We start from the raw sequence: 22,632 nt of genomic DNA, 5'->3' as shown, positions 1-22,632 counted from the left end.
TAGCAAGATGAAACCAATGCAAGGCACAGGAAGATGGTGGGATGGGTTTCGCCTACCGACTACCCCGCGCAACAATCGGACATCATAGGTCGCAGACAGAAGGGAACGGGCCAGTGGTTTCTCGATGCGCCCGAGTTCGCGAAGTGGCTTGGTGAGCCGAAGGGCACGCTCTTCTGCCCGGGGATTCCCGGCGCCGGCAAGACAATGGTGGCAGCGATCGCGATCGACCACCTCCTAAAGTCTGCGCAGAGCAGCTCGTTGGGAGTTGCGTATGTGTACTGCAACTACAAAGCAAAGGAAGAGCAGGATGCCTCTAGTATGCTGGCAGCTATCGTTAAGCAGCTAGTGCAGGGTCGACCATCGACGGCAGAGCCTGTAGAACGACTATACAAGCAGCATGCCGATCGAGGCACGAAGCCATCGCTTGAGGAGATCTTTGGCGCCCTCCGAGAGGTAGTTGCAATGCACCCCACTGTCTATATTGCGATTGATGCTCTGGATGAGTGTCGAGACAGCGACGGCACTCGCCGCCTGTTTCTAGCCAGACTCCGAGACTTGCAGGCAGGACAAGATGTTCGCCTTGTGACCACCTCGCGGTTTATACCCCAAGTCGAAACTGAATTTAAACAAGCGCACAGGCTCGAAGTCCGAGCTAGCAATGAAGACGTGAGGCGATTTATAGCCGGCCAGATGTACCGACTACCTAAATGCATTCAGCGAGACCCTGCGCTGCAGCAAATGGTGGAAGAGAAAATCGCGGAGAAAGTAGACGGCATGTAAGTCATTTGTTAGGTCTGTAACGTGATACAGACTCACGAGTTTTTAGGTTTCTTCTTGCTCGCTTACACATCGATTCTCTGTCAGACAAGACAACGGCGAAGAAGGTTAGGACGACGCTAGACAATCTCTTAAAAGGCTCAGCCGCGCTTAATGATGCATACGAAGACGCTTTGCAGCGAATTAAGAGCCAGTTAGATGGACACTACGAACTAGCCAAGAAAGTCCTGTTGTGGATTACGTACGCAAGGAGACCACTTACTACGGCCGAGCTGTGCTGCGCCCTAGCGGTGGAGCTAGAGGAACCGGAGCTCGATCCCGACAACCTACCTGATGTCGAGGACCTACTATCTGTGTGTGCTGGCCTTGTCGTTGTCGATCGCGAAAGCGCTGTTATCCGTCTTGTGCACTACACTACGCAAGAGTATTTTGAGCGCATCAGAGACACGTGGGACCCTAGTGCCCCGCTGCACATTACCTTAACATGCCTCACTTACCTATCGTTCGATGTTTTCAAAACGGGTAGCTGCTCCTTTGACAAAGAGTTTGATAAAAGGCTTAAAGAGAGCAAGTTCTTAGACTATGCTGCCAATCATTGGGGAGAGCATATTGTGAAGGTGGAGAGCGATGCGTGCGCGCTAGTCTATTTGTTCCTTTCTAATAGCTGCTTAGTTTCGAGCGCTACGCAGGTGCTCTTAGCTCCGAGATATAAGTACCGCGGTTATAGCCAAAAATATCCTAAGAACAGCACAGGATTACATCTTGCAGCACGATTCGGTATATCAAGCACACTAGAAAAGTTACTCTCAAGTCAAGGGCAAGAGAAAAAACTTGTATTAGAACGGAAGGATAGCTACGACCAAGCTCTATTATATCTCGCAGCAGACAACGGACATTATGGGACGACAGAGCTGCTGCTTGAGAAGGGCGCCGACGTCAACGCGCAGGGTGGAGAGTACGGTAACGCACTCCAGGCGGCTTCAGCACGAGGCCACGAGGCGATTGTGAAGCTGCTGCTTGACAAGGGCGCCGACGTCAACGCGCAGGGTGGAGGCTACGGCAACGCACTCCAGGCGGCTTCAGCAGGAGGCCACGAGGCGATTGTGAAGCTGCTGCTTAACAAGGGCGCCGACGTCAACGCGCAGGGTGGAGGCTACGGCAACGCACTCCAGGCGGCTTCAGCAGGAGGCCACGAGGCGATTGTGAAGCTGCTGCTTAACAAGGGCGCCGACGTCAACGCGCAGGGTGGAGGCTACGGCAACGCACTCCAGGCGGCTTCAGCAGGAGGCCACGAGGCGATTGTGAAGCTGCTGCTTAACAAGGGCGCCGATGTCAACGCGCAGGGTGGAGAGTACGGTAACGCACTCCAGGCGGCTTCAGCAGGAGGCCACGAGGCGATTGTGAAGCTGCTGCTTGACAAGGGCGCCGATGTCAACGCGCAGGGTGGATACTACGGCAACGCACTCCAGGCGGCTTCAGCACGAGGCCACGAGGCGATTGTGAAGCTGCTGCTTAACAAGGGCGCCGACGTCAACGCGCAGGGTGGAGGCTACGGCAACGCACTCCAGGCGGCTTCAGCAGGAGGCCACGAGGCGATTGTGAAGCTGCTGCTTGACAAGGGCGCCGACGTCAACGCGCAGGGTGGAGGCTACGGCAACGCACTCCAGGCGGCTTCAGCACGAGGCCACGAGGCGATTGTGAAGCTGCTGCTTGACAAGGGCGCCGGTGTCAACGCGCAGGGAAGAGAGTACGGTAACGCACTCCAGGCGGCTTCAGCACGAGGCCACGAGGCGATTGTGAAGCTGCTGCTTGACAAGGGCGCCGACGTCAACGCGCAGGGTGGAGGCTACGGCAACGCACTCCAGGCGGCTTCAGCACGAGGCCACGAGGCGATTGTGAAGCTGCTGCTTGACAAGGGCGCCGACGTCAACGCGCAGGGTGGAGGCTACGGCAACGCACTCCAGGCGGCTTCAGCACGAGGCCACGAGGCGATTGTGAAGCTGCTGCTTGACAAGGGCGCCGACGTCAACGCGCAGGGTGGAGGCTACGGCAACGCACTCCAGGCGGCTTCAGCAGGAGGCCACGAGGCGATTGTGAAGCTGCTGCTTGACAAGGGCGCCGACGTCAACGCGCAGGGTGGAGGCTACGGCAACGCACTCCAGGCGGCTTCAGCAGGAGGCCACGAGGCGATTGTGAAGCTGCTGCTTAACAAGGGCGCCGACGTCAACGCGCAGGGTGGAGGCTACGGCAACGCACTCCAGGCGGCTTCAGCAGGAGGCCACGAGGCGATTGTGAAGCTGCTGCTTAACAAGGGCGCCGATGTCAACGCGCAGGGTGGAGAGTACGGTAACGCACTCCAGGCGGCTTCAGCAGGAGGCCACGAGGCGATTGTGAAGCTGCTGCTTGACAAGGGCGCCGGTGTCAACGCGCAGGGAAGAGTGTGTGGCAATGTAACTTACGCGGATTCAATTTGAGGCTATAAATAGATGGTCAGTATACTGTTTAATGCAGATATACGTCAACGTAAGCAAGATTGTCTAGTTTTAAGGCCCAAGTTAACGTTCTCTCGGTATTCTATTTAAATAACTTAAGTAGCATACCGGGTACGTACAATACAGATAAGTAATTCTACCTGCTTTCTTTACTGAAGCTCGCTTAAACACATGCTAAGAGAGCTTATGCATCATCTTTTACGGATAATCTTAGAGCACATGTTTGCGTGTGTCGGATACCACTATAAGCTTAAGGTATCTTCTTGCGCAAGTAGTCTATCGCCTAGACCCTCCGAAAAGTTGCGAAGCATCGGTGGCGACAGTAGAGCAGGGGTTAAAAGCAGGAACAGCTTCAGAGACTGCAAGCAGAATGATTAATAACACTAAAAGCTCTTGTTGGGAATCGAACCTGCGGTAGATAAGGCAGCTGGTTGCTGCATGCACGAGCTTGGATTACACGGCTTACTAAGCCGTGTGGTCCGAGCTCTAGCTGCTGCCTTACTGCCGACCTCCCTCCACCTCCATAGAACAACAAGAACAATCACAATCATTTCAACTCGTTGCAACGAAGGTGATTCCGATACCTTAGCCGTATCAACAGCTCTCGTGATTTTCGCTTTCCAGATAGGCTCTAGAGAGAAGAGCAGCTACAGAAGATATTTTAGTAGTGTCGGATCGTGAGTATCGGTAGAGACGTCGGCTGCTTGACACTTCGGCCCGACTTCGGCCCACCTTGCGCAGAGCTTAGGTATACCTTCGTAGCAGCTATGTTCGTAGACAATCAATAATCACAACCACCGAACAGAATGCATTCCTAGTTATCGTTATTTCCCTTTACGCACTTAGTGCAAAGCCAACCAACAAGTAGACTATAACCCTATACAATTATGCTACAAAGAACAATCACTTTTGGAAGCTCGTTTCGTTTCGGCATAGGGTGTTTTTCGACCAACAGTGATAGACGTTATATGCTACGCCATCTGAATAAGCATGGTAATGGACCATGCACAGTCGGTGTGAATGCCGATTCAGGCCGCGAGAAACTCCACCCTGGAGAGAATGGGAATAAGACGTACGTATCCACATAAATACTTCAGGTCAATTGATCCGCACACAAAGGCTCGACAAGAGTTGACATCCGCTCATGAGGTTACAAATTTGGACCGCAATCGTGTATAATTACTCTGGAAAATGTCTCTCCAGGTGGACAGACCGATTGGCTGCAATACAGGGTGTGGCCAATAAGTTCATTGAAGTTTTCCCTGACGACTTCAAGAAAGATGACTACCTTTTTGGATCATGGAAGCCGTATCTGGAAATTTTATTACTATGGGATCGGTGTACCGGGACAATTGAGGCTGATGCCCAGGCTACATTGAAGAAGATAACACCGTCGTGGTCCTGGGTAACTTGTCCTGGTCAAAGCTATTTCTGTTTTAATGCTTTTGATGAATCGGATACTCAAAGATTCCAGTCCCACTGTGAAAATATTTGCAGACGGTCAGAACGACCCAACTGTATACGATCGCGCGACTCATTTTGTGCCATTCTGATTACGAGGCTTTGACAAAAGCCTTTGTTGGTTGCTCTTAGTTTCGAGCCACCGTACGTACGTGGCGAGCACGTGACTACGTGCGTGGCCCGTGCCGTGGGGTGGGATTCAGTTCGTACGCGAGCTGCAGCCCACCTCCTCTAATCAATCATAACCATCTACTTCAACTCGTTGCAACGACCGTTACTTGATTCAACCTCACCTTTGCCGTATCAACAGCCTTGTTTGTGAATTATTTCTAGAGAGGGTGACAGGTGTAGCAGATACAGGAGACAAGGAGGAGTGGGACGCTCCATTTGAAGGCATATTCAAAAGGATTGGGTTTGGGTTTGGGCTAGAGAAGTGGGGTGGTACTAATACGTATGACGGTATTAGTAAGAAGTACAAAGAGGACATGCGGATGTTCAAACTTGTTTGAGCGTAAGTAGATATGGGAGACCTTATGATCACAATGACGCTAACGCTCATCTCTGAACAGTTACTGTCGTTGACTGTGTACAACAAAGAAGACGGTATTACAAAGATGCATCGCTGTATTGTGTGCAAAGTGTATACGCGCGCACTTTGATTCATAGTTCGCTGTTCCTTTGTCTTGACAATGTCATTATCCAAGACATAAGGAGTGAGGATGAGTGAAGGAGTGAAAGTGAATCACACTGTTTCAGCGACACACTCACTCCGTCGGTATTGCGTAAAAGGGCGCAGGTTCGCCAACCTAGAGGTCCGAGCGCCTCTTGCTCTCTATTGTTCTATTGTTTCCATTACTTTCCAGAACCACTCTACTCTCTACAACGCAAGCAGCCAAATCAATTCCTCTTTTGACTCCACTCCCCCACTTACAACACAATTGTTTCACAACAACCTCAACCCCTCTGTCAGATTCTAATATACGACTCACGACGCAAGTCAAGCACGGTCACTTCCAAGGTTCAATCTACCCTGCAAACTCTACCTAGGTATCTAGTATACACCTGGGCACTCTATAAGACAATTCAACTACGACGGCCACGACATCTGTCATCATGAATACCGCGACATCTCAGCTGGAGAATTCCAACATCGAGAACGAGGCAGGGTATGAAGGCACTCACACCGCGCCTCGGATTCAGGGACTGCCTAGTATCACGGATTTGCAGCGCTTCACTCGAGCCCTGCAAGACGGAACTGCATTCCGCGCGGACACCTACCGACCCAACTACGGTAACCACCCCGCGAGCTCCTATCGACCCGACTACAACAACCAGCCCACGAACTCTTATCGACCAGAGCGCCGCTATCTCTCCCGTAACGTTGTGCGCCCCTCAAACTTTGCCGAGCTCGGTGCCATCTTCGTACCCAAGAAAGTGCACCATGAGCGCGAGAACTGCTCTTCTGTGAGCTTCTGCGACCACCAGGAGTTCTACATTGCCTGGGATGCACATGACCCTCACAACAACCACGGCTCCTACAAGCCGCACATGCAACGCTTCGAGGACCGTTCGCCTTGGGCAGAACATCAGAACTGTCCGCCCCCAAATATTCCGGCCTGCCTCAAGAAGCTCGCCAGGAAAATCATCGGAAAGTTTGAAGGCATGGAGAACGGTCGGCTGAGCTACCTTGATATCAAGGATGGAAAGGCGCCGCGACGTGCACCGCCTATCCAACGTGTGGAGCGCGAGGTGCAAAACATGTACTCACAGATGTTCCGCGGCAAGTACGATGAGATCATTGAGGTGAAGGGGGCGATGAGGGCCAAGTTTGATGCTGGTACTAGGCGCAAGGAACAAGCCAAGCAGATTTGGCTCCAGGCGAAACTGGATGGACATCGGGGCGAGATAGCAAAAGGCATTAACGTGGATGAACTGGAAGATGATACACCGATCGTAAAGCAAAAGACTAAAAAGACGCCTAAGCAGATTGCTGAAGACAGGGTCCAGCGGAGTCGTCTGCGGAAGGGTCTCGCAGTGAAGACGAAGGCTGCTCCTGAGCCCAGCGATAGGTACAAGATCACAAAGACCAAAGTTGCTCTCAGCACCCATTCTCTATCCAACAGCAAAGTAGCCAAGGAGGTATCAAAGCTCACTAGCTCACCCTCCAAGACACCTGCGCCCAACTCAAGGAAGCATAAGAAACCTCACACTGACGAAGACACCATAAATGCTTCATCTACCAAGAAGTACAAGTCCGCTGCCATCATTGAAGATAGCGATGAAGAAGCTGACTACCCACTTCCCAAAGCACCTCCCCCACCATCCACTCTACCAGAAGAAGTCGTCTCCGCCCCCGTCCGCGAAGAGTGGTCTGCCGAGGCTGAGGAGCTGGTTGAGGAATTACATCACCACGAGGACGAGCGTGAGGCAGAGTTGCTATCAGTCAGTTCAGTCAGTCCGGAGCTCTCTGGACTGACTGAACTGACGTCCTGAGGTCACTGAACTGGACTGGACTGACTGCCAAGACTTTTCAATTAAACTAAAACTGACTGACTGAACTGACGTCGCCGCGGCCTGCGGACTGACTGGACTGACTGAACTGAGTTACCTGACGTCGAACTGAGATAAATGCTCCTGTACTTTTGAGATTTCTTCCTCTGATAGTGTGCGCGCTAGCCCAGAAGCTGAGGTAGTTGTTGGCTGTATACCAAGCCTCTTCCAGCTCTTCAAGCTCTGCAAAGCTGAAATAAGCTCTGGCTTCATATGGAGTCTCCGGGTGCCTAACATGTCGCCAAGCTCGCTGAAAGTCCGCTCACAGTCTGCCGCTGCTGCTGGTATTGTTAGGACGTCAATAGCGAACTTTGAGAGTATAGGGAACTGCCCAGCAACTGACTCCCAGTATAGAAGCGGATTAAGAGACAGCCAATCCTCCTCAGCTAACGCTGGTTGCCGCTTCCATATCTCATACTCATCCTCAGCAAGGCTTGCCTCTAACTGCCGTGTGCTTTGCTCAATTGACGACTGTAGAAAAGCTGATCGCGACGTTGAAATCCCTAGCCGGGGCTTCTTACGCGGCGGCGTTACAGTGTGAGCTGAAGTGGCTGCAGAGTCCTTCCGCCCCTGCCACATGCGCAGGAATGCCCGGTGGTTATTGTCAAGCCAGCCGTCGCGATAGTGGACACCGTCACGGGCAGTGACATGGGTGTCAGGCACCTTCCAGAGCGCTGAGAGGTGGTGTTTGTAGTGCGGGTGTAGTATTGTAGCAGTGTAGTAGACAGGCGCGTTATCGAATTTTGCGTAGTACTCAGCAAGCTTACAATGCGCAAGGTTAACGTTTGTAATAAGATGATCTTCAGGCGCATCTAGATCTTCGTAATTTACATCCTTAAGGCGGTCTTTGAGAGCCTCAAGCTGGTCAAGAAGCCACTCAAACGTTACTAGAACTTCCCATATAGCGCCGTGTCGGCCGTGTCGGCCGCGACCTTCAAGTAGCCGTGTAGCTTCGGCAAATGGCTCAAGGAGTCGAATGTATTCTGTTATTGTCGCCCAGTCCTTGCCGTTTAGACCCCCTTCGCGTATATATAACCGTGGCTGGGCAGCAGGGAGCTGCTCACGATTCTTCCGGCGTCGTGAGGTTGCTGTTGCAGCACTATGCTCCTCAAGTTTACACTCAATATAGCCATCGATAGGGCCGTGTAGCTCAGCTGCACGGACAAACGTGTTGAAATAGCTATTCCAGCGTGTCTTAACAGGCTTCACAAGCTGCCGGATGTGGGGTGTAACACCTAGAGACTCTGCCTCCTCGCACTGTAGGCGCTCTAGTAGTTGTCGAGTTTGAGGCGTACAGATAGACGCAATCACGTCAAAGAGGACGCCAACAGGACCGTATTTGCGCCACTCATCCATGTACTTCTCCTCTTCCTCAAGGTGTGCGGCTTCATTCTCGTACGCGCTACGGTCTTTGCCCCAAATTACTAATTGTGCGCTTAGGTTGAGTATATGGCAGCAGCACCGCAGCCGCCGCTCGCTTGCGATAAAGCCAAACTCCTCTGCTAAGGACTCAACTGCAGTATCATTGTTACTTGCGTTGTCAAGCACAAAGTACCCAACCCTCGCGTTGTCAACGCCAAATAGCCGAAGTATTGTTGTTGCTGCAGCGGCAATATTATTGCCAGTGTGCGCCCCGTGTAGCTCAGGCAACCCAAGCAGGTGGTCAACTAGCTTGCCCTCGCTGTTAAGGTAATGTACGCAGAGGCCAGTAAAAGCATACTGCCCACCAGTTGAAGTCCAGTTGTCGAATGACACGTGTATAAGCGACCGGGCTTCGCGAAGGTAGTTGGCAACAGCTAGTATGTATGTATTGTACTCAGTAATAATATGATCGTGGAGCGTTTAGTGGCTACGCCAAAGGAGAGCTTCGGCTAGCGGGCTCACGGCCGCAATCATGGCTCGAAACTGCGGCGTTTCTATTACGCGAAGGCTCTGGTTGTCCGCGACTACCCAGTCCTTCAGCGCGTCCTGAAATCGAGAGGTTGAAAAGCTTGCTGCTATCTCGTTTGCTACCTCTTGCGATACTTCTATCCCTTTAGACCTCATAATATGTACTTGGGACTTTGCGAGCGCGCCCATAATATTGCCCTCCCGGCTAGCAATTGGTACAGGTCCGTTAGGTCCGTGTGAGTGTCCAGGCTTGTTGCCTGAGAGGTGTCGGCCGGCGTTTGTAGTGCTGTCAGCCTCGTAGCAAGCCTCCTGCTTCCGTCGTTGATGGCAGTACCGGCAAAGCCAGTAGTTTTTCTTGTACTTGCGGTGCCAGACGGCCCAGCCGTGGCGGTAGATCCAGCTTTTTGGCCCACCGCGACTATTACGCTCAACCTGGCGCCGCTCAAGATACGGCACACGCTTAAAATCAAGCCCGTCGTAATTGTCGTCGTCGTCGTCGTCGTCGCCGTCGTTGGGGAAGTCCGCCTGTACTGCCAAGGGCTCATCAGCCTGGGCCTCGCTCGCAGTATCGCCAACAGTAGGCGCGTTTGATAGCGATGGTAGAGGAGAATTGCGCTTGTCGCATTCTACAAGGCGGCGAAGGCCTGAATTAGAGGGAGTAGACATGAAGTACACCAAGAAGTATTATGGCAACAGTAGTCTAGCGTCGTGTGTATAGCAGACGCGACGCGACGCGACGCGAAAGGCTTACTAGGTGCGCACCGGGTAGCGCATTTCCGCAAACTCTAATTAGCTTAAAGCTAGATGCTTTAACTTATATAGGATTAGTGTCTTTATATCTAGGACTAGCGCGGCTTCGAAGCCGCACTAAATGTGGCTTTCACAACTCTAAAATACTGCTTTAAAAACAGCTAACGTCAGTCTAACGTCAGTCAGTTCAGTCAGTCTGGAGGCTTCTGAACTGACTGGACTGACGTCCAGCTGCCTCAAGAACTGACTGACTGAACTGAGTCTTGGCAGTCAGTTCAGTCAGTTCGAACTGAGTTACCTGACTGATAGCAAGTCTGGCGTGAGGCCGCTGCGGAGAATAGTACAGAGCTTCCCACTACACCTACGTCAGCTACATCAGCTACTCATGGTACCCCCGATACCCCCACTGCCTCCACAGTCGGAAAGCGCAAGCGAGTAGCCGCCGATGAGGAAGATGGCGAAGACACTCCCCCCTCAACAGCAGAGTCATCACCTCGACCCGTCAAGAAGGCGAAGAAGAGCACTAATCCTGTGGAAGCGGAGTAGTCTGTCGCGCTTACGAGGAGGAAGTCTGTGGTTTCCGATGGCGGCTAGGGCGCCCAAGGCCCCGAAAGTGTCCAAGTTATCCAAGTTGCTTGAATGTACTGATTGTTGGTCGCTGACGGGTAGGGGACTTGGGTGAATGTCTAATAATATGTTTGTAGTTACTGACTCCTGTGTTTCTTTCTTCAATTTTTCAATCAATTGATTTTATGAGAATGTTTTTTGTTCATGTCAGAGCGACATTGGGAAGGATATACCTAGGGGAGTCTTGTTTTTGCAAGGATTATCACAAGTGGAAGTGAGATTTATCCTTGTCTTTTCTACAATTGAAATAGCAATGTCTGTTCAACACATTGCGACGTCTCATAAGATCAGTATTCCTGCGGGTCTAGGCTCACAAAACCATGACCCCTGATAACACTTGCTATGCACTCATTGATTCACATTACATTTACATCCTTTCTCGGCCTCCCTACACGTCAATCTTGCACCGAAACGGTGACATCATAATCTAACTTCTGCGCAACAGGCATATACCGCCACTCACTCACATACCCGTCAAACACATGTCCCTTATTTCCGTTCGTCGTCGCATAAACCCCAAACAACCCACCACTTCCCGCGCCATCACCCGACAGCAACGTAGTGCTATACTCTGTAAACAGCGTCTCTTCCTGTGGGTTTCCAGCCGGCGCAACAAAGAAGCTATACACGCTTTCGCTCACAGGCGAAATCCGCACACGGATAGCAGCACCTTTTTGAGACCAAGCCTGGGGGACTGGTTTTGTAATCTCACTCGGCATCTTCGCGCGAACAGAGTTTGTGCGGAAGCGGAAGTGCGGTGCTAGATCTGAGTTGTTGTTGGTGGACAGATACACGATACCCAGATCGACATGTTGGTCCTGATTCAGAAAGTTGGACACGCCGAGTTCGTCGCCGGGAGCCGTGCCGAAATCAAGATGCAGATTGACAGTGTAGTTGAAAAAAGTGTGTTCCTGGCGGCGAAAAACAGCCACGAGGCCCTCGACCGTGGCGTTAAAGGTGGCGTCACCGGTCAGATTTACGCGCGAGGAGGTGAGTTGGAGAGTGTTGGGGTGGTCTTTAGGTGAGATTTGGAAGGAGGATGAGTCAAAGGGTGCGCGCCAGAAGAGCCAAGATTTCGGTATCGAGGATCCGCATTCGAAATCGACGCTTTCCGCAAGACCTACTTGCGGGCCTGACGCACGACTGTCGCCGTTTGGCTGGCTTGGAGGCAGCGGGCCACTCATCTCTCCACGGACTTCGTGTGCGGTTGGGAATCCTCCAGTTGGCCACGAGGCGGGGTAGAGCACCATTTCTCTACCCATGGGGAAGATTGACTGGTTGTATAGAGCGGGACCACCTCTTGTTGATAACGCAACGCCCCACCAGTTTCCACTCGCATCTTCAAACAAGTCTGCATGTCCGACAGTCTGGAAGTATTCGTTTGTACCACTGTTAGAAACCAGAGGGTTGCTTGGTGACGCTTCCCAAGTTCCATTTATCAGATTCTTGGATCGAGCTATCGTCGCGGAATGGCCGAGTTGAGTACCACCCTCAGCAATGAGCAGGTAGTAATAACCGTCTCTCTTGTAAAGATGAGGACCCTCGATATTTTGGCCTCCTGTGCCATTCCACATAGTCCACGGCTCGCTCAACTTTCCTGTAGTGATATCCAGATAAGAGGCGATGATAGGTGTACCGGAAGAGGCAACAATGATGGAGCCATCATCATCGAAGAAGATATCCGGGTCGATTGTACGAACAGATGGCTCAAACAACATTAGGTCGCCCCAGGAAGCATCGTTGAAGGGGTCAGTTGCAGTGCTCAGAATGAATCTAGGGTTCGGGATATCGGTGTTGATCCATGCCGAGATGAGGTAGAATCGGCCCTTGTTGAAGCGCAATGTGTTTGCAAACATGCCCGCAAACTGCTGATTTGTAGCTGTGCGAATCTCAGGTAGTTGCTCTACACGACTAAGCGCGTTGCTGGCGAGCTTCCAGTTCACCAAGTCTTGGCTAGCGTAAATTGGGTTTCCGGGAAAGGCTAAAAAGCTCGAGGTCGTGCAGAATGTGGTGTTTTCCAGCTCTGCAACAAAGACGCAGCTAGGATCTGAATGCCATCCCGGAAGTACTGGATTGTTGTAGGCCACAGTCTGAGCGTTGATCAGGCCTGAGAACAACCCAAACACTAGGGAACCCGCGGTAAAGAGCGACATGTTGTCAAATATGTTCTGTACAACTAAATAAAAGGGTCGAGTATTTATTGTTTCTTGCAAATCATTTTCGGGCCGCTATGTGAGCATCTCATCACAGTTTGGTAGAGTATCGGGAAACGTGGTGCGGGATGTGGAGGGAACGTATGCGGGATTTAAGCGAAAAGAGGAGAAGCTGGGGAAATGAGAAGACGCGGATTGCAGTTTTAGGCATGGTCAATTGTGCGGCGAAAACTGCTTTTTCCCCAGCACGCAACTAGTAGAACTCAAGTTGTAAGCCCTTGTCTGAGCTTCAGATACTCCTTCCGGTACTGGTTCTCGTCCGTCTCCTCTCCCCTGTTAAGCGGCGTCCACTTCGGCTCGTCCTTGAACAAGCGCATGGCCCTTGTATACTATGTGTTTTCAGCACCGCAGCCATAATAATGCAGAATGCACTTACGTTCTGCTCATCAGTAGTAAATCGGTGATAGATCCCACTTGGCAGAATGATCAAGTCACCCTTCTCAAGCCAGATCCTCACCCAGTCGTCCACCTCGCTCCTGACGTCGAAATAACCCGCGCCATCTAGAATGTATCTAATTTCTTCGTCTTCGTGCAAGTGCTCGTGAAAGAAAGACTTGACTTTCTCCTCGTAAATATCACCCATCTTCTCCGGGCTGACGGTGATTTCATCACGATTCTTGTAATTGCGGGATGTGGCGATCTCGTCAACACCGGAGACCTCGGGTACGTGGTAGTAGATAACGCCCAGCTTTTGCAGGTAGTTTGGGTCAACTGAGCGCCCAGAGTTGTGGGGTTGGCGTTGGTCGCCCTGTCGATGTGAGTCAGATGATGTACGCCATTGCGGATATGTGGAGCATTACTGGAAGGTTGTCGAACCAGTATGCCTTCATCTTGCTAGTGACTGTACTTCAGAGATATCTCGTTGAGCTTATATTTCGCGTGGTAGCTTAAAGTTGAGTATAGCTTTCGACGTTGGGCTACAGCAACAGAGAAATAATTTCATCGGTGCCTGAATCCACGTGGCGAATGGCGTCATCGCAATTTCTCAGCGGGGATATCCCAGCCAAAGGGAAGCAACATCCGCGTCCTTTCACTGCACGAGCTAGCGTCACCCCTGCTATCAACAAGTTTGGTGCAAAGCCGACTGTATGCCGTCTTTTCGCCTTGTGGTGCTGCTACAGCACCGGCTTAGTCGTCCCTTGGTATAATACAGAGTATGAAGAACCTAACGTTGCGTGCCAACACGTACCCATCCCACACCTCGCTCGCTCAATAACGCAATGCGTATCCCCGTTTCAAGTGGGTACTGTACAAGAAGTGTAGGCCAAGATGCGTGCGTTTTGAGAAGACGCTAATTACCGTGTCCACCACCCATATTCCATCAATCATGCCTTGCCTTTCCATCTCAATCAGTCGCATAAGTATGCTCAAGGTTCAGAAAAAGCCCGGGGTATGTCCAGCTAAAAATGCCAATAGTTCACATGAAACAGACGAGGCTCATTATTGCGAAGAGAAGTCGTAGCTGGTGGCTCTGCAAAACACTATCTTGCAAAGACCTTAACTATGCCGTCGCCGCCCGCTGAGACGACAAGACGACCGTCTTGGCTCCAGACAACACTGCATACTCCTTCGCCGCGCATGATGCGATGCGCAGTGATTTCTTGCGTGCAGATACGTTTGTCAAGTGACCAGAAGCGAATTGAGGCATCGTGGCCAGCAGAAACAGCCTCGCGGCCGTCCTTGCTCAGAGATAGTGAAGATATGGCGGCGGGGTGGGCGAGCATGCTGTATGTGCATTGACCTGGTTGGTGTGTTAGCAAGGATAATTGTGTGGGAATAGGCTGAACGTACCAGAGTTGGCATCGAAGAACCTGATAAGATGGTCTTCGTGCCCACTAATAATGACACCCTCAAGGCCGCCACCATTGTTAGATCCGGTCGGACCATGTATTGCTTCATCATCAGGTCCGCCTCGACCCGCCTCTTGAGCTGAACTCTCAAGGTACTGAGAGCTCGTCACGACCGAAGTGATGCCAGTGGCTGGTGTACCGTCGTAAGACTCATTGCTGGCCATGCCGATAAGCTCCTCACCCGTCCGTGTGTCATACACTAGTATCGACGCGTCGGTGAAGGAAACGACGAAGTTTTCGCCAGTGGGTGATAGCGGACTGATGCATGTTGGCGAAGGATGGGTGTCGCGCTCGATAGTATGAATGAGTTGGTAATGGAATGGTGTGGTAGTAGCGATGCTAGGCTGCGGCGAGGACGGGTGGTTCGATCCAGAAGTGACAGAGTGTCTCCGACTGCCGCCAACACCACGTCGCGATCCAGTTTGGGGTGACACAAGTTGAGGCGGTGCGCTGACTGCCCAGATTTTGATGGTGCCGTCTGCAGACCCGGAAGCAAGAATGACTCGGTCCGGACCACCGTATTTGCCCGACTCGCCTGCGAAAACATGGGCAGAGTTGGTTGGAAGGACACACACAGTCCAAACGGCGTCTGTGTGGCCTTCCAGGATGGCTTTTGGATCCACCCGACCGCGTTCCCAAACACGGACTGTAGAATCTTGGCCGCCTGAGAATATCCAACCGTCACCAGAGACTCTGCCACCAGTTGCAAAATGAGCGGAAGCGGGGCATGCCGCTAACGACGTAACGGCGCCTTCGTGACCCCTGTGTGACCAAAACGGCTGGATGTCCAAGTCATTGTTCATGCTGTGCTGATTCGCGTAACTTGCAGGTATCATCCATCTCTTGATCATGCCATCGTCTCCTGCTGTGCAAATTTCTGGCTCGCTGGGGCTACCGCCCCCTGTGAAGATGACGGATCGGACGACATCGAGATGACCACGGAGGGCGAAGCGTACCTTGAAGCTCTGCGGATCCGCTTTTGCTGCCGATTGGGCTGCGGCCTGTTGAGCTTTCTGATCATTACTCAGTCGCCTAACATGATCCTTGCTTGCCCTCTTGATGGGACGCGGGGGCGATTTCGCAGGTATACTGTTTGCGGAAGGAAATTCTTCGACGTCCGGTCGCCGAGGTGGGCCTTCCTGGGCTGCCTCGGATGCCGGGTCAAAGATCCAATCATCTGTGTCTTTCTCTTCGTTCGCAACTTGGTTGGAGGCTGCAATTTCCTCTTCCGGGGTCGGTATCTGACGACCTTCATTGTCGAAGGCATGAGTCACCTTCTCGACCTGCTCTTCGGGCACTGCAGTATAATGCTGCTTGTGTTGAGGTTGGCGCTGCTGTGCGAGGAGCTCTTGCGCCATGTTAGCATTTTGTGGAAGCGGTTGTTGCTGTGAAGGTTCTCGAATCATCTGTGTCGCATGGTGGATCTGATGTTGGTTGGCCAAGCTCTGCAGTTCAGTATTCATGGCCATGTTTGGGGGTTGGTGGTGGGACATGGATGTGCCTGGCATGGTGGGGAGGTGTGGTTGTGGCCTTCGATGCTGTTGCAGGTAGATGTCGTCCATTGAGGGTTCGCCGTGGTTCAGAAAGCCAGTCCCGTTTGCAAGCGCCTGTAAGTTCTGCTGTTGTGATGGGGCCTGCGGCGGGGGTGTGAGAAGGTATGTGATCTCCTCGACGCATTTGGTGAGGTAGAGCTTCGACTTCTCTCGTAGACTGTCCCGTTCGGCCTCTGATCGGTCGAGGAAGTCAGAGTCGACATCGAGAAAGGAGTTGTGCTTCTTGTTTTGGGCTGGTGTTGAAGTTAGCGTATAGATATTAAACAAGGCTCTTACAGTGTACGCACGCTTTGTGGAGTTCATGTTGCTCTTCTTGCCCTTGGTATCGGCCTTATCGTCGGTCATGGCCTGAGCATCCCCTCCCGCTGCCTCGGTCTTCTTCTTTCTCTCGTTGGTGAGGGCGTGCTCCAACATGCGAATGTGCTTGTTCAGTTGGTCGTTTAGCTTCTTCGCGCTTCGCACCTCGCCCTCCTGTTTTGCAATTTTGGCCTTCATCTCTGCCCGCTCAATGTCCCATGCATTTCGTGCGCGCTCGTGGTTGTGCCATTCAAGTTGGAGGAAGCGCATAACGCCTGTGCCAGTGTCAGCATATTGCCCTCTCTGCCTGTCTATACCGTGTGCCCGGGAGGGTGCAGCGTACCCTGTAGTGTATATTCTGTCCCCGCTGGCGCATTGCCATCACCCCCTCCGTTCTGCCCGCCGCCGTTCATGGCCGAGGGCGACTGCCAGGCCATGACAGTTGTGTACGAGGTTGCTGTCGCGGCGCACTAAACTAATCACTGAGGGTCAAGTGAGGGTTGACATGCGGCGTCGGGGGGTCGGCAAGAGCGCGGTCGACGTGTCGGAATCTGGCCTTGACCTATCTTGGGCTTCAGGGCCTGCCGGTCAAAAGACAGACGGTAGCAGCAATTCTGATTATGGCGGGGCAGGCAGGAAAAGCACTGTGGAAGCGCAAAAGCAGCTCTTCTGGCAGCTGCAGCAACATGCACATATGTCGTCGTACAGGAGAGGAAGCCATGCAGTCGTAGCGCTGGTGCGGCGGATGCACGGACCCTTATCACCAACATTGCGAACGGAGCAAGCCAGCGACTGCACTTCACTGTATTTCTGGATTAGAACATATAGTAGGAGCTCGCCAAATCGTCTCAAATCAACTACCCCTACTGCTGCAATGTGCTCGGCATATTTATCCGGCTATTGTGTTACACTTTGATCAGGATATTCTATCTTGCCCCAAATTCACAACCTCCTAGTCTGGCTTGTCCAGTTCCTAATGGTATCTGTAGTGATAGCTACATCACTGATTATGAGCAGCTTCCTGTATAACTCAAACTTGATGTAGGTTCTCACCTCTGGTTCTTCTCCTACCCACCTTGCTCCTGTCCCCTTTGTCACTCATGTTACCTCAGTTCACACAGCATACGTTGTGCATCCAGCCACTTGCTGGACGTTGGAGCGACCAAACTACTCACGAACAAGTTAGGAACAAGTTCTTTTTGGTGCTACGATATATTTGGACGGCTATACCAGTCTCCATCACTGCACGAAAGCAATTCGATGTCAGCACGAGCGCAAGGGATGCTGCCACATTCTCCCTAGAAAAAGACCAACTTCCATATATCCGTTATACATATTTGGTGAGCACCTGAGGAAAAAGAAGTCAGCAAGAGAGTTTGTATCCAAGAGTCAATTCTTTCTAACAACAGTTTGGCTGGTACGCCTCCATTGCCATGGATATTGCAACACGGTAGTATTTACTTCACTCATTTCAATTGTCTGATATTGTTTTCTCTCTTCATTCTGTTCTACATTCCTGTCTTGTTGTTTTCCTACTCTCCCTCGCTTGGTCTTTGTTGGGCAACGTTGGAACCACGCCCGGCGCTCTGCACACCCGCACCAGCCACCCAACCGAAACGGCAACTCACGAATCGCTTACAATGATCAATCATTGACCAGGCTACATCGGCTTGCGTGGCACAGTGGGCAATTTCGGCGCTGTGCTCGGATTATAGGGCCTTACTTCGTACATGCCAAGTGGAGCCTTCCCGATTGGTACAAAGGCGTCGGACGCTACAACCTTGTCACAACATTGGGACCTTCCCAGCAAGACTTTACCACATTCACCCCACCCCCCGCCAACCGCAACCACATCAAATCCGCTTTCAGACTCCAGTAACACGGTCGCGCACCTCTATTGATACCATCGACACTGACATCAATCCCGAAAAAATCATCAGATATGGCTGGCGGTGGTAAAGGTACGCGCTGACTCTGCGTCGCGCCCTGGCAGGCACCAAAGCTAACAAGATGCGCAGGAAAGACCGGAGGCAAGACAGGAGGAAAGGGCGACTCAAATGTCAAGACACCCAAGTCGCACTCCGCCAAAGCCGGCCTTCAAGTGAGTAGCTGCCCGATACGCGTCATCGCCCAACCACACCCCGCCCATGCTTTCGCAAGCCGCACACAAAGACCACGCGCTGATATCGCTCCTTCTCTGTAGTTCCCCTGCGGTCGCATAAAGCGTCATCTCCGAAACCTCACGCGACAAAAGACGCGCATCGGTGCCAAAGCCAGCATCTATCTAACAGCCGTTCTCGAATACCTGACTGCTGAAGTACTGGAGCTTGCAGGCAATGCTGCCAAGGATCTCAAGGTGAAGCGTATCACGCCACGTCATCTACAACTCGCCATCCGCGGCGACGAAGAACTCGATACGCTTATCCGTGCTACGATTGCTTTCGGAGGTGTTCTGCCACATATCAACCGTGCGCTATTGCTCAAGGTAGAGCAGAAGAAGAAGGGGGGTGCTGCCAAGGTCGAAGCATAGGCGCAAAATCTGCTTGCAAGTTCACGACCAAAGCGTAGCAAGATTCCGGTCCATGAAATCTACTGGGGGCTTTCTGCAGCAGCAAAAGCTAAAGCAGTGGGCTCTTAAGGCGGATGGGAGACATGTTAGAAGGTGCTTGACACATGTATGCAACAAACGCACCCTTCGTGTTGTCTATTCTTCGGTCATTTTATCACTACCGTACACCTCAATTTTTTATATTCTGCTCACTTGGGAATGTCTGGATAAGGTATTCAACTCTATTTAGTCAGGCGCGCGATGGTCGGGTGTTGAGGTCATGGTTTCATTTGTCTCTTGCTGGTATGTAGTAACAACACTCCATTCAATTTCACTGAGCTGTAACGGAGGTCGGCGTGCCTTTCATTCCTCGAGCCATTTGTTTGAACCATTGCAAAGAGCAATCCCGCATTTTGTATGCGCAAACCAGTGTGGAGTGCAAAAACCACGGGCAAGCACGTCGGATCCACAAGTTTGGCGCTCGACAATCACGAGTCCATTTGATTCCGAGTTTGGTGCCACAGACTGCGTGTCCCCGTTGCTTCAAACCGCACATGACGAGTCGATGTCAAGGGTGCGGGAGCTGAATATGAGATGTTAGTTTCCTTATCCTGCCTGAATTCAAATCTTTCGATCCAACTTCATTCAACTTTTCTTCTCCAACAATAGCCGCCTCCGTTTCACACTCGAACCATGTTCAATACCCCATTCCCCCACGACCCCTTCCGCCGTCTCCCCATCTCCACCCCCTTCTCCTACGCAAACTACTTCATGCCCCAACCCCATCTGCCTTCTCCGCCTCCCCACCGGCGCAGCCACCGCTACCGTCCTCATCGCCCCTCCTTCTACACAGACGCAGACTCCCACCCCTCAGACCAAGACGACACGCAAGAGGGCCCATACTACATGGATCACACCATGCCCTCCGATAGCCCCTTCCCAGACCGCCCTACGCATAGACGCCGCCGCCAATGGACCCCAGACACTACAGCCACGCCTACGCCCCCAGATCTTGATATGGACTCCGAGTTCCGCCGTACGAGTATCAGACTGCCTCGCAAAGCTGCGGAGAAACTAGAGAGAGACACAATCCTCATCTTGCCGTCTACACTAACTCGTTTACGCGTGTACATCCGCTCTCCATACAGCGGTGGTGGCAGCGGTACGACAGACGCGCTACATGTAGTTGTTGCAGGCGATATGCGGTTTCGCGATGTATTGAGGCAGCTTATTGGGACAAGGGCGCGGGGACAAGCGGAAACGCGTGCGTTCGTGAGGATAAAGGGGGCGTGGGTTGAGCCTGGGGTGGCGAGAGTGAGTGAGGTTGTGGAGCAGGGGAGGTGGGTGGTTGATGAAAGGGGAGAAGTGGAGGTTAAGATTGAAGTTGGTGGTGTTGAGAAGGAGGGGAGGGAGAGTGGGAAGAGGGGTATCAAAGCTTGGGAAAGGGAGACGGGGAGGGCATGGGAGACTAGTCGCTGTTCAGCGTCGAGATAGCCAAGAAAAGTCGCTGTACGTGAGAAGACCTTAGGGTTATGATGACCTCAGACTGAGGTACATGTGAAATTGAAACAAGTGCTTGTTGAACAAGTTGCTCATACACCTCTCTTCCCTAATCCACCGCCCAAGAAACCCGCCGGAACCCGCTGCTTCAAACCGAAAACGCCACTGCCTAATCTAGATTTGTTAAATGGTGTAGTTAAGATGCTCCAAGGCATAAGAGGTACAAAGAAGAGACCTGAAGAAATGAAGCTCCCTATTAGTCCCCCGTACGGGACAAAGGAAACATGCGCTGCATTCAAGCGAATGCAATATGCCAGATCAACAAAGGAACGTGAATCATTTGCCATCATACCAAATTATCTGTCGATACGCAAGTGCATCTATGACTTCAGGCTGTCCTGCATGCTCCTGCTGCTGGCGCTGAGCGGGATGTTGGTGGTGGGGAGGACAGTCTTGGGCTTGCTGTTCTGGCGGACCTTGGCCAGAGCGTAGACGAGACCACTGACGAAACCAACGAAAATGGCAGAGACACTACCGAATGTAACGGGCGCATCGAAGAAGACGAGACCGCTAAGCGCAATGGGGAGCTTGTTCAGAGCGCCGACCATGGAGTATGTAGTAGAGGAGGTAACTCGGACGGCCCAGGCGGAGGTGTAGGAGATGAAGACAGTCGAAAGACCCGAGACGATCATGACAACGATAACGGTGTTGCGCTGCTCAGTTGGGAAGTTCTTCTGGATATTGGCTGACGACCAGTCTTCGACGAGGATTGAGGCGATGAGCAGGATCGGGATGGTGAGCAGGTTGTTGTAGTACATGGCTAGTACATGTTAGCTGGAATTTCCATCTTCACCGCATTTCTACTTACTGTCAAAGTCCTTGAAGTTGGTAAGCTTGATGCGCTTGCGCATGCCCAAAACGTAAGTGGCCGTGCACAAGCAGTTGAACATCATCCAGAGATAGCCAGCGTGCAAGGTCGACATGGCGTCGGTTGTAGCCGAAGTAGCCTGGCTCATGCTGGACAAAGCATGCTGAATATCTGCCCAGGCCGCAATAACCGAACTCAGCACCATGAGCCCAAAGGAGAAAAGGGCCATTGGCGTCACAGCGCCTCCAAACCAAAGCACCTCTCCGTATGCGATCAGAATAATGGTGAGGTTCTTGAAGATGGTGTATACGGGGATCGAAAGAAACTTGAGGGCCCATGTGCTCGTGTAGATCATGCCGATGAGGAGAAGAGAGATGGGGAACCCTGATGCTGTTAGTCACTGGTTTTCCGGGGGAAGATTGTAGACATACACTTCTTTGCTTCATCGCTGTTAAAGTCCCGGTATGTAATGATACCGGCGGCTTTGCATATCGAAATTGCCGCAACACAGACGACAGACTAGAATTGGTCGTTAGAGAGTTCGCTCTGGAATTGGACAGATAGCCATACCTGTACGCAGAGTAGAAAGAAGTTAAGGTTGAAATCGACACCGGAGAGGACGTATTTGTTGGTGACCGTCATCAAGATGGACGAACCACAGTATGCCAGAATTGCAGCAACGGGGTTCTCGGTAACTGATGGGGCTACGCGCGAACTGCTTGCGCGCAGAAGAGGTGTCGGCGCGCTGAACTCCTTGCCCGAAGGCATATCGACTCTGTAATCATCTCTCTTCTTGTCGTCGGCCATGGTAAAGGAGGACTTGCAGTCGTAGTAAGCGGCAGCGACGGAAAATGTCCGGTGATAAGGACAGGTAGACGATTGCTGGCGTACGACGTCAAAGGAAGGGTGACTTGACGAAGAAGAAAAGACAAAAGGGTGGGACGAGAAGGGAGGAGACGGACGTTGCAAGACAGAGGCGCAGGGACGCGAGTTGGGTGGGTCTCTAGCGATGCTTCTCCCCTGGCTTGCAGTCGCTCGTCTGCAGTGCGGCAGTAGTAATTTCAATTGCCCCTAGGCCGTCTTTGGAACACGAACAGCCTGTAAGCACCGTGCCCCGTGTTTAGACACAAGTTTTTTTCTATTTTCGATACCAGCCCTATTGCCTACTATGCACCTGTATTTGTAGGACATTCAGGCGACTAGGAAATCCTGCGCAACAGCAAACAGGGACATTGCTGCAGCGTATGCTTATTTAC

At 52.0% G+C, this 22,632-nt stretch overlaps 9 protein-coding genes across 9 annotated transcripts; 4 read left to right on the top strand and 5 right to left on the bottom strand.

Moving 5' to 3' along the window:
- Nucleotides 1-33: 33 nt before the first annotated feature.
- Nucleotides 34-3,251, top strand: PtrM4_013980 (Arp, Ankyrin repeat protein; the record flags this gene model as incomplete). Its single annotated transcript, XM_066103121.1, has 2 exons — nucleotides 34-776; nucleotides 827-3,251. 2 exons carry the CDS (start codon nucleotides 34-36, stop codon nucleotides 3,249-3,251), a joined length of 3,168 nt encoding a protein of 1,055 aa, XP_065965323.1.
- A 2,592-nt stretch (nucleotides 3,252-5,843) lies between these two features.
- PtrM4_013970 (uncharacterized protein) lies at nucleotides 5,844-7,223 on the top strand (the record flags this gene model as incomplete). The annotated part of the gene is made up of 1 exon (XM_001931317.1): nucleotides 5,844-7,223. One exon carries the CDS (start codon nucleotides 5,844-5,846, stop codon nucleotides 7,221-7,223), a length of 1,380 nt encoding a protein of 459 aa, XP_001931352.1.
- A 111-nt stretch (nucleotides 7,224-7,334) lies between these two features.
- Nucleotides 7,335-9,176, bottom strand: PtrM4_013960 (uncharacterized protein; the record flags this gene model as incomplete). Its single annotated transcript, XM_066103120.1, has 2 exons — nucleotides 7,335-9,076; nucleotides 9,134-9,176. 2 exons carry the CDS (start codon nucleotides 9,174-9,176, stop codon nucleotides 7,335-7,337), a joined length of 1,785 nt encoding a protein of 594 aa, XP_065965322.1.
- A 1,766-nt stretch (nucleotides 9,177-10,942) lies between these two features.
- Nucleotides 10,943-12,700, bottom strand: PtrM4_013950 (XynB, Beta-xylosidase; the record flags this gene model as incomplete). Its single annotated transcript, XM_066103119.1, has 1 exon — nucleotides 10,943-12,700. One exon carries the CDS (start codon nucleotides 12,698-12,700, stop codon nucleotides 10,943-10,945), a length of 1,758 nt encoding a protein of 585 aa, XP_065965321.1.
- A 263-nt stretch (nucleotides 12,701-12,963) lies between these two features.
- PtrM4_013940 (ARD multi-domain protein) lies at nucleotides 12,964-13,590 on the bottom strand (the record flags this gene model as incomplete). Its single annotated transcript, XM_001931315.2, has 3 exons — nucleotides 12,964-13,089; nucleotides 13,137-13,508; nucleotides 13,561-13,590. 3 exons carry the CDS (start codon nucleotides 13,588-13,590, stop codon nucleotides 12,964-12,966), a joined length of 528 nt encoding a protein of 175 aa, XP_001931350.1.
- Nucleotides 13,591-14,241: 651 nt separating this feature from the next.
- On the bottom strand, nucleotides 14,242-16,897 carry PtrM4_013930 (WD40 repeat protein; the record flags this gene model as incomplete). Its single annotated transcript, XM_001931314.2, has 4 exons — nucleotides 14,242-14,501; nucleotides 14,552-16,396; nucleotides 16,451-16,735; nucleotides 16,804-16,897. 4 exons carry the CDS (start codon nucleotides 16,895-16,897, stop codon nucleotides 14,242-14,244), a joined length of 2,484 nt encoding a protein of 827 aa, XP_001931349.2.
- A 1,505-nt stretch (nucleotides 16,898-18,402) lies between these two features.
- PtrM4_013920 (HTA1, Histone H2A) lies at nucleotides 18,403-18,990 on the top strand (the record flags this gene model as incomplete). The annotated part of the gene is made up of 3 exons (XM_001931312.1): nucleotides 18,403-18,421; nucleotides 18,479-18,561; nucleotides 18,664-18,990. The coding sequence occupies 3 exons, from the start codon at nucleotides 18,403-18,405 to the stop codon at nucleotides 18,988-18,990; spliced, it is 429 nt and encodes a 142-aa protein (XP_001931347.1).
- A 711-nt stretch (nucleotides 18,991-19,701) lies between these two features.
- PtrM4_013910 (Tymo-45kd-70kd multi-domain protein) lies at nucleotides 19,702-20,330 on the top strand (the record flags this gene model as incomplete). The annotated part of the gene is made up of 2 exons (XM_066103118.1): nucleotides 19,702-20,280; nucleotides 20,328-20,330. The coding sequence occupies 2 exons, from the start codon at nucleotides 19,702-19,704 to the stop codon at nucleotides 20,328-20,330; spliced, it is 582 nt and encodes a 193-aa protein (XP_065965320.1).
- A 558-nt stretch (nucleotides 20,331-20,888) lies between these two features.
- Nucleotides 20,889-22,183, bottom strand: PtrM4_013900 (VRG4, Nucleotide-sugar transporter; the record flags this gene model as incomplete). The annotated part of the gene is made up of 4 exons (XM_001931310.2): nucleotides 20,889-21,328; nucleotides 21,377-21,760; nucleotides 21,808-21,895; nucleotides 21,947-22,183. The coding sequence occupies 4 exons, from the start codon at nucleotides 22,181-22,183 to the stop codon at nucleotides 20,889-20,891; spliced, it is 1,149 nt and encodes a 382-aa protein (XP_001931345.1).
- Between the last annotated feature and the right edge of the window lie 449 nt (nucleotides 22,184-22,632).

Source organism: Pyrenophora tritici-repentis, chromosome 1, assembly GCF_003171515.1.
Source record: "Pyrenophora tritici-repentis strain M4 chromosome 1, whole genome shotgun sequence".
In the NCBI taxonomy this organism is placed as follows: Eukaryota; Fungi; Ascomycota; class Dothideomycetes; order Pleosporales; family Pleosporaceae; genus Pyrenophora; species Pyrenophora tritici-repentis.
The sequence above is the reverse complement of the archived record's forward strand: the minus strand, read 5'-3'. Positions and strand labels throughout refer to the sequence as shown.